The sequence below is a fragment of the Otolemur garnettii genome, unplaced genomic scaffold (genome assembly GCF_000181295.1).
Source record: "Otolemur garnettii isolate 467f Iridium unplaced genomic scaffold, OtoGar3 scaffold00043, whole genome shotgun sequence".
NCBI lineage: Eukaryota > Metazoa > Chordata > Mammalia > Primates > Galagidae > Otolemur > Otolemur garnettii.
In genome coordinates this window covers 8,328,219-8,338,272 of record NW_003852438.1, presented here as the reverse complement: position 1 = coordinate 8,338,272, position 10,054 = coordinate 8,328,219, and the positions used below count along the sequence as shown (strand labels likewise).

Below are 10,054 nucleotides of genomic sequence, written 5' to 3'. Positions count from 1 at the left end.
GGATTCGAACCCGCCACCTTAGGTGTATGTGGCTGGCGCCTTAGCTGCTTGAGCCACAGGCACCGAGCCAGACTAGCTACATTTCAAGCACACAGTAGCCAAATGTAACTGGTGGTTACCTTATTGGAAAGCACTGCTCTATGATGTAGAACCGAAATATACTAAAAGATATAAATGTTTTGCCAGTATCTTTGGATAAAGGGTGTCAGGAGCCTTCAGATCATACTAAAGTTCATTTCATTTCATGAATCAGGGTTTCTCATCTGTCTGGAGCACTATTGGAATTTTAGATGAGATGATTCATGCATTGTAGGATGCTTATCAGAATCTTTAGCAGCCATAATGTTAAATTTGGGTGGCACCACAATCAGAAAATACCCACTTTTTTTTTTTTCCCCCAGTTTTTGGCTGGGGCTGGGTTTGAACCCACCACCTCCGGCATATGGGGCCAGCGCCTTACTCCTTTGAGCCACAGGTGTCTCCCTACCCTCCATATTTTTAAAGAGGAGTAGTATCGCAGCTCTCACTATAGATGAGAATCATTGAGTTTGAGACACCTAGAATACTGGAAGATAGGAATTTTAAAATAACACATAAAGATTTGAGGCCACTTATTAGACGCATTGAATCACCACTGGGAGTACTTGGGTGTTTATAAGGTACTTGAAACTCTGTCATCAAAATAAGATTTGAGGTAGACAGATTAAGCATTTGTCTTTACTTTGTCAGCAATGTCCAGGATTCATAAAAGACTTGAAGTACCCCTCCTACCCCTTCTACCTCTGCCACCAACACCCACATTGTCTACACTGAGTACCTACTATGGAGTAGGCTTTGGATAGATTCTACCTTTTCTGTTCTCTTTAATTCTCACAAAATTTAGAGGTATTTTCAGTTTACAGATAAGGAAATTAGTGAAGTTATTTGCAGAAGATCATAACTTGTAGTTGCTAGAACAAGGATTCAGTATCAGTTTTTTTTTTTTTTAAGAGAGAGTATCACTTTATTGCCTTTGGTAGAGTGCTATGGCGTCACAGCTCACAGCAACCTCAAACTCTTGGCTTAAGTGATTCTCTTGCCTCAGCCTCCCAGGTAGCTGCGACTACAGGTGCCTGCCACAATGCTCAGCTATTTTTTGGTTGTAGTTGTCACTGTTTGGCAGGCCCAGCCTGGATTCAAACCCGCGAGCTCCAGTGTATATGGCTGGCACCTTAGCTGCTGAGCTACAGGTTCTGAGCCTATTTGTCTATTTTTTTGAGACAGAATCTGACTCTCTTGCTTTGGGCTAGAGCACAGTGGTATCATCATAGCTCATGGCAACCTTAAACTCCTATGCTCAAGTGATCTTCTTGCCTCAGTTTCTCAAATAAGTGAGACTACAGGTACACCATCATGCCTGGCTAATTTTTAATTTTTTTGTAGAAACAGGGTTTTGCTATTGCCCAGACTGGTTCAAACTTCTGGCCTCAAGCAATCCCCCCTTCAGCCTCCCAGAATGCTATAAATGCAGATATAAGCCGCTGCTTCTGGCCCTAGGTGCTTTTAAAATTATACTATGCCTTTTGGGGTAAAAATTAGTTGAAGTAGAAGCAGCAGTACCTAAATGGTAGGAAAGGGATAATCCCATTATAGGATTGGCTTTCCTTGCTATCTGTGAAGACTCTCCCCAACCCCCAAGTCTACTTGGCTTGTTTTATAGTATTGACATGCTTTTGGTTTTGGTGCCTCTTGTTACCTCTGGGATGGTAAACTATATGGTCTGTGGGTTTGGGGGAAAGTTACCGTGTGAGGAATTTTTTTCTGCTGAGAGAAGGGATATAAAGGAGAGGCTTTTCTAGTATTCAAATAATTTAGAAATAATTTTATCTCATTCTTATGTTCTTTTTATAGAAAGTTGTTTAGGTCCATATTAAATGGTTCATAGTTTCCCATCATTTTGCTTTTTATTTGACAAGTATTCATAATTCTTGTCTAAAGATCCCTTATTTATTTGAAGCAGAGTTTTAGTTTGTCGCCCTCAGTAGGGTGCTGTGGCATCACAGCTCACAGCAACGTCAAACTCTTGGGCTAAAAGGATTCTCTTATCTCAGCTTCCCAATGCATGACTATTTTTAGAGATGGGGTCTTGCTGTTGCTCGGCTTTATCTCAGCTTCCCAATGCATGACTATTTTTAGAGATGGGGTCTTGCTGTTGCTCGGCTGGTCTCAAACCAGTGAGCTCAGGCAGTCCACCTGCTGCCACTTTCCAGAGTGCTAGGATTGCAGGCATGAGCCACCCTGCCCAGCCTTTATTTTTCAGACAGAATTTCACTTTGTCACCCTGGGTAAAATGCTGTGACATCATAGCTCTTGGCAATCTCAAACTCTAGGGCTCAAGCTGTCTTTTGCCTCAGGTCCTAAGTAGCTGGGACTGACTAGAAATGCCTACCACAGCACCCAGCTATTTTTAGAGATGGGGTCTCACTCTTGCTTAGTCTGGTCTCAGATTCCTAAGATCAAGCAATCCACTTGCCTTGGCCTCCCAGAGCACTAGGATTACAAAGATCCCTTATTTAAAAAACAAAAACAGGCTTGTCACCTATAGCTCAGCAGCTAGGGTGCTGGCCACATACACTGGGGCTGGCAGGTTCAAACCCAGCCTGAGCCTGCCAAACGACAGCTACAATCAAAAAATAGCTGGGCATTATGGTGGGCACCTGTAGTCCCAGCTACTTGGGAGGTTGAGGTTGCTATGAACTGTGCTGCCTCTGCATTCTACTGAGGGCAACGTAGTAAGACTCTGCCTAAATAAATAAATAAATATATCAATAAATAAAATATCTAGGATAGGTAGTGCAGAAATTTAAATTTTTTTCCTCATTTGACTGAGATGATTTGGCAAAGCTGTTTTACGACATATTTTGAGATGTATCTTAATGTAAACTAGTTGCTGCTATCTAACCAAAAGAACTTTTGCCACTGGCTGAAGGGTAAAGATTAATTACATCTGGAATAGTTTTCCCCATGTTGGTAAATTTCATGGTTTGATTCCACAAGCTTACGATGTAATTGGTGGTTTTGGTTTTCTAAAGTCCATGCCAGGAATAGAACAATTTTGAGAATATTGACCATGTATTTTTTTCAAAATGAATATCAAAGTTTAGGAAGACACAATTAATTTAGTCTTGTTAGTTTATTAATATAAACTTCTTGTGACAGTAGACTTATGTCTCTTTTATTAATCATTATTATTATAATTATTAATTTGAGATTATACTGCCTTTTTTTCTAAGTAACGCTTTTCTTTTTTTAACTACTTTCCTTATATGTAGAATGAAGGTAAGTAGTTGTTTTTTTGTTTTGAAACAGAGTCTCACTTTGTTCCCCTGGGTAGAATGCCTTAGCGTTACAACTCATAGCAACCTCAAACTCTTGGGCTTAAGTGATTCTCTTGCCTCAGCCTCTTAGGTTGCTGGGACTACCGGCGCCTGCCACAACACCTGGCTATTTTTAGAGACTGGGGTCTTGCTCTTGCTTAGGCTAGTCTTAAACTCCTGAGCTCAGGCAGTTCATACACCTTGGCCTCCCAGTGTGCAACGATTCTCTAATAACTGTTGGCATTTTTCCAACATTTGAGTAACATGTTTAAGATAATGTAAGATAGGTGCAGTGGCTTATGCCTGTAATCCTAGCACTTTGGGAGGCCAAGGCAGGTGGATCAGTTGAGCTCAAGAATTTAAAACCAGCCTGGGCAAGAGTGAGACCCCCCCATGTCTAAAAATAGCTGGGCTTTGTGGTGGGCGCCTGTAGTCCCAGTTGCTTGGGAGGCTGAGCAAAGAGGATTCCTTGAGCCCAAAAGTTTGAGATTGCTATGTCTACCAAGGGCAACAAAGTGAGTCTCTGCCTACAAAAAAAAAAAAATAATAATAATAAGTAAATAAAAGATAATGTAAAATGGGTGGTGTAGGGTTTAGTGGGTTATCCTATCTTCGGGAATTGCACAGATGATTAATTATGTATGAAGTCACTGTTTTGCCACTTACAATGTAGAATTCAAATTTGGAGTTTTAAACAGCTTTATTGAAATATAATTTACATACCATAAAATTCACCTACTGAAATTGTACAATTCAATGACTTTTAGTAAATTTATAAAATTATGCAGCCATTGAGCGGCACCTATGGCTCAGTAGGAGGGCACCGGCACCATATACCGAGGGTGGCGGGTTCAAACCCAGCCCCAGCCGAACTGCAACAAAAAATAGCTAGACGTTGTGGCTGGTGCCTGTAGTCCCAGCTACTCGGGAGGCTGAGGCAAGAGAATCGGCCTAAGCCCAGGAGTTGGAGGTTGCTATGAGCAGTGTGACGCCACGGCACTCTACCGAGGGCAATAAAGTGAGACTGTCTCAAAAAAAAAAAAAATGCAGCCATTGCCACATTTCAGTTTTAGAACTTTTCTGTGACCCCTCCAAATACTCCTGAGCACATTTCTCATCAATTCCAATTCTAACCCTCAGCAACCACTAATCTGTTCTGTTTCTCTAAATTCATCTTTCCTAAACATAATATAAATGGAATCAGACAGTATATATAGTCTCTTGTATCTGGTTTCTTTCACTTAGCATAGTGTTTTTGAGGTCCTTCCAAGTTGTAGTATGTATTAGTTTTTTGTTGACTAATACTCCATTGTATGGATATATCACCTCTTGTCTATCCATTCATCACTTGATGGACATTTGAATTTGTTTTCTGGTTTTGGCTATTACAGTGCTGCTGTAAACAACGTGGCCTGACTTTTGGCTCACGCCTTTAATCCTAGCACTTTGAGAGGCTGCGGCAGGAGGATCACATAAGGCCAGAAATTTGAGATCTGCCTGGGTAGCATAGTAAAACTTTGACGCTACATAAAATTTTAAAACTAGCCAGGCATAGAGGCACTTCGTTGTAGTCCTAGCTCCTTAGGAGGCTGACGCAGGAGGATTATTTGAGCCCAGAAGTTCAAGACCTCAGTGAATTGTGATTGTGCCACTACAGTCTGGCTTAGGTGGCAGAGTGAGACTTTATCTTCAAAAAAAAGAAAAACAAGGCTCGGCACCTATAGCTCAACTGGCTAAGGCACCAGCCACGTACACCTAAGGTGGCGGGTTCGAATCCCCAGCCCGGACCCGCCAAACAACAATGACGGCTGCAACCAAAAAATAGCTGGGCGTTGTGGCGGGCGCCTATGGTCCCAGCTACTTGGGAGGCGGAGGCAGGAGACTCGCTTGAGCCCAGGAGTTGGAGGTTGCTCTGAGCTGTAATGCCACGGCACTCTACCTAGGGGGACAGCTTGAGGCTCTGTCTCAAAAAAAAAAAAAAAAAAAGAAAAACAATTGTTTTACAAGTCTTTGCATGAACATATTTTTTTCATTTCTCTTGGGTAGAAATCTAGGATCAAATTTGTTATCTGTTCTCCTCTTTTTTGCCTAGATGTCCTCTTTTTAAAATGAGGCACTGAGGCACTGGGGCTCGGCACCCTTAGCACGGTGCCAACCATATGCACCAAAGCTGGCAAGTTCGAACCCAGCTCGGGCCCACTAAATGACAATGATAACTGCAACAAAAAATAGCCAGGCATTGTGGTGGGTACCTGTAGTCCCAGCTGCTTGGGAAGCTGAGGCAAGAGAATTGGTTAAGCCCAAGAGTTTGAGGTTGCTGTGAGCTGTGACACTATGGCACTCTACCAAGGGCACCATAGTGAGACTCTGTCTCCAAAAATAAATCAGGCATTGGATTTTTCTCCCTCATTCTTTCCCTTTTTCCTCATTCTTCTTGCACAGGGAGCACAATACTTGGGAACCTGAGAAAAATTTGGATTGCCCTGAGTTAATTTCCGAGTTTATGAAAAAGTATAAGAAGATGAAGGAGGGTGAAAATAACAAACCAAGGGAGAAGTCAGAAAGTAACAAGAGGAAATCCAATTTTTCAAACAGTGCTGATGATATCAAATCCAAAAAAAAGAGAGAGGTAAGCTTTCTTTCCCCTTTACAACAAACTAGTCTTTTGCTGCGGCCTTTCCCCCCACCCCCCGCACACAGAGGTGTCTTATTTTGGTTATTTCTCCTCAAGAGGATGGTCCTGCAAGGTCATTTTTGAACAAAAGAGCTTCTGGGGAGATATGTTTATTAACTACAGTGCCCCCTTCTGGCTGAGTGAGAAATGTAATTTGTGGCCACTAAATTGTTTTAAGGTGGCAAAATTAAATCTTTGTAAAACATTAAACCACCCTCTGCCTTCTCCGTAAATAGAAGGCATAGTTATCTCAGAGAGAGGAAGGATCTTTGGTGAATTTTTTAAGGTGGAAAAGATCTTTGAAGTGCTTACCACTTTACTTCCTTTTTTCTTTTGTTCCAGTGATTACCCTTATTTTCAGCCCTTTATATTCCCTTTTAATCCTTTTTTTTAATTGAGGTGAAATTCGTATAACATACAATTAATAATTTTAAAGTGTATAATTCAATGGCGTTTAGACCCTATTAGTATTTCTATACACTCCCAATAATAAAATAATTTTCATCTTTTAAACCTTCTTATTCTTCAGCTTGAGAAGTGTATTTGTGAAATTTTGGTTTGATTCATTTGTTTTAATTCTTCTGATCTTTAGCTCTGAAGTAACTGGCTTAAGCACTGTTATTGCCTCTGATATATATTTTCCATCTGTGTGTGCCTGCAGACACACACGCCAGCCCCCAGCTTCCACTCCTTTCATTTATTTCAAGGTTATGAAGCCTTTTGTAGTGAAGGATGTATCATACTCTTAAAGTTTAATAAAATAAAAGCTTAAGTCCACTTTTGAATCTTCTAGCAATACTGCCACAACGTCCCTATTTATCTTCATTCTACTTAGATATCCATCTTTCTAGAGCATTAGTTCTCAACCCTAGCTATACATTAAAATCACCTCGGGGGGTGGGGGGCAGATGCTTTAAAAAATCTCCAGTGCCCAAGATGCACTCCAGACTAGTTAAATTCGAATTTCTGTGGGTTTGACCCAGGCACCAGTTTTAAGGTTTACACAGGTGTTTTCTGGTCTCCATAACAGAAAATGGGAAACTAGCTTTCTAAAAAGAATGAAATGAGAGTGGAAGATGGGAGGTTGCTAGTAAAAGTGGACTCTCCGTTTGTGTCTGTCTTCCTATTTGTTTCCTTGATTCTATTTTGTACAGCCTTATTTTTTAAACTACTCTCTTCTGGTGAGGTCTGTATATCATTATGATCTAATGTACAGACAGAATTTGAGAATGGTTTCTTTTCTCTAATGAGCTGGGACTTGATTTTTTTTTCCTTTTTATTAGTCTTTTATTTTCTAGCTTTTTGTCATTTGATTCATTTTCTAGCTAAGTGAAGAGAGCAAAAACAAAACAGTGTTAAGACTTGACGAGCCATTTGTAATGGTCTATATTTCTACAACCTAAGGTTTCTATATTTTTAAAAAGGAGCAATCTGAGTAATCTGGCTTGGAACCACTGGCCAGTGCAGAGTTTTGTTCCTTGTCCAGGTTCTGAAGCTGCCGACCTTGAAAACAACCCCCACATGTCCCTTACATCATAATGTTCATCTGGGATTCCTGATAGCATTCTCAGCAGTACTGGCTGCTGTCAGGTAGGCAGCTGAGAAGATAGGTAATTGTTTTAAAGGTACAGAAAGGGATTATGTTTCTTTCTTTAGACCACTGTAGAAGAAATTTGTTAGTCGGCATTATGCCTGATTTAAGATTACTGCCTGTGTGATGATTTTAGCATTTTCTTTGCCTAGGCTTTTTTTCCAGCAGTTTGAACATTTTTCTTCATCATCCCCCGCTCTCCCTCCCTATATGGCAAAAGGCAAACTGTTTTCAGCCGCCAGCTATGATTTACAACTCAGTCCATGTGCCAGCATTCCAGCTGTGAGCAGCTGTGTGCACATCTGGGAACTTCTTCCCCTTAAGCATCAGCAAAAGAGGCTGTTTTTGAAAAACAGTATCTTCTCTTGATCCATGCATGGAATTTCCTTTCTATTGGGGGTTCTGGTATCTTTGGGGACCACATGGATCCTGAATTTTCTTTATCTTTCAAAGGAAAGCAAGGTGAACATCAGATCAAAGAGATTTTATTATGTACATCAGACACCAAAGGTAGTTCATTTGGGCAGTCTCTCTAGATCTTTTTTGTGTTACTACTAGACAAGCTTGCATTATTTTCCATAATAAAGTTTTAAAAACTACCTGGTTTGTATAAAATTTTATTTTATTATTTTGCTCTCACTGGCGTCATTACACTGGATCATACTCTCTGCTCCTTGTCTAGATTACGTGATTAGGCCAAGTTTTACTCACCTTATAAATTATCAATGTTATTTTCTTCTTCTCCTTCTTTTTTTAAATTTATGTACCAGTTCTGCCTTCTAAGGCTAGCAACTTATCCACATTAAAAGAAGATAGGCACAGGGTGGCACCTGTGGCTCAAAGGAATAGGGCGCCAGCCCCATATACCAGAGGTGGTGGGTTCAAACTTGGCCCCGGCCAAAAAAAGATGATGATAGGCACAGACCAGAGCTTCCTCTCTAGACAAATGCATGAGTATTGGTGTTTGTGATCTCTAAAATTTGCTGTTTAATAGTATTGGCCTTCCATCATTCTTACCTCTGTTCTTTCATAAGTATGGGTGATTGTGAAAAGTATTAAAATATTTGGTTAATATTAAGGTAAACTAAAAGAAAAAAGATTAAGAGAGGTGTTATGTGAAGTTTATGAAAGGAAAAAGGGTTTAGTTAGGGTAAATATTTATTTGTTATTTCAAAAGCTGCAACTTAGAGTCATCTACCTGTAGTATTGAGGATATTCAAGATGAATGGGATTAGAGGAATTCTTTGATGATGAATTATCCAAAATATTTTACAGGATATTAAAGAGTTTTAGGGTTTACTCTTAATCTTTAAAAGGAATTCCAGGAAGGACATCTTCTTGCAAAAATACCTCCTGGCATCACTGTCACTGGCTGACCTAGTATTTTATTTGTTAAATTCTAAGAACTTTTCTGAATTGGTGACAGAAATGGTACCAGGTGATATTAACTTAGATTGTGCTTTGTTGAGCCCAGGAACAGGGAAATTTTTTTTACTCTTTCCCCAAGCTGTAACCTTTCTTCATCTTCTATTTATAGCAGAGTAATGATATCGCTCGAGGCTTTGAGAGAGGACTGGAACCAGAAAAGATCATTGGGGCGACAGATTCCTGTGGCGATTTAATGTTCCTAATGAAATGGTGAGAGAGATTGGGCCTCACTTTACAGTTGTGTTTCTTTGGCAGTGAGTTGAATTTGTTTGGAAGCTAGGTTAGCAAGGCTGAATAGCAAGACTCTGTTGTCTGGGCTAGAGTGGCATAGCCTCAGCCTTGCTTACTGCAGCCTCAAACTCCTGGCTCCAGGCAATCTTTCTGTATCAGATTCCAGAATAGCTGGGATTATAGGCAAGTGCCACCAAGCCTGGCACATTTTTCTATTTTTAGTAGAGACAGGGGTCTCACCCTTGCTCAGGCTGGTCTCAAACTCTTGAATTCAAGCAATTCTAAAAGTTATATAAATGGTTTAATTTTTTATCTGATTAGAATGCTGCTGATAATTACCCAGAAGCCTTTATTTGAAGAATCACTGTACCCTGTCAGGAGTGAGGAGCTGTATTTAACAGTTTTTCCTACTCAGCCATTATGTGTCACTTAATGATTTACATTCACATATTAACTAGTTTTTTCTATTATAGTCTAAATTTGAGTATCTATCTGCTCTAACTTGTGTGTTTTTCCTCTCCACCTTTGTAAATTAAACTTCTCAACTTTCTAGTAAAAGAGATAGGTATGGCTCTGTGCCTGTGGCTCAGTGGTTAGGGTGCCAGCCACATACACCAGGGCTGGTGGGTTTGAACCTGCCTGGGCCTGCTAAGCAATAATGACAACTACAACAAAAATATAGCCAGGCATTGTGGCAGGTGCCTGTAATCCCAGCTACTTGGGGGGTTAAGGCAAGAGAATCACTTAAGCCTAAGAGTTTGAGGTTGCTGTGAG

At 40.4% G+C, this 10,054-nt stretch overlaps 1 protein-coding gene across 1 annotated transcript in view; it reads left to right on the top strand.

Moving 5' to 3' along the window:
- CBX5 (chromobox 5) overlaps positions 1-10,054 on the top strand; it is a 36,643-nt gene that overhangs the window by 24,131 nt on the left and 2,458 nt on the right. Inside the window, exons 3-4 of the mRNA XM_012805638.2 lie at positions 5,799-5,985; positions 9,159-9,259. Coding sequence (XP_012661092.1) covers positions 5,799-5,985; positions 9,159-9,259 — 288 coding nt within the window. The remainder of the gene's footprint in view (positions 1-5,798; positions 5,986-9,158; positions 9,260-10,054) is intronic.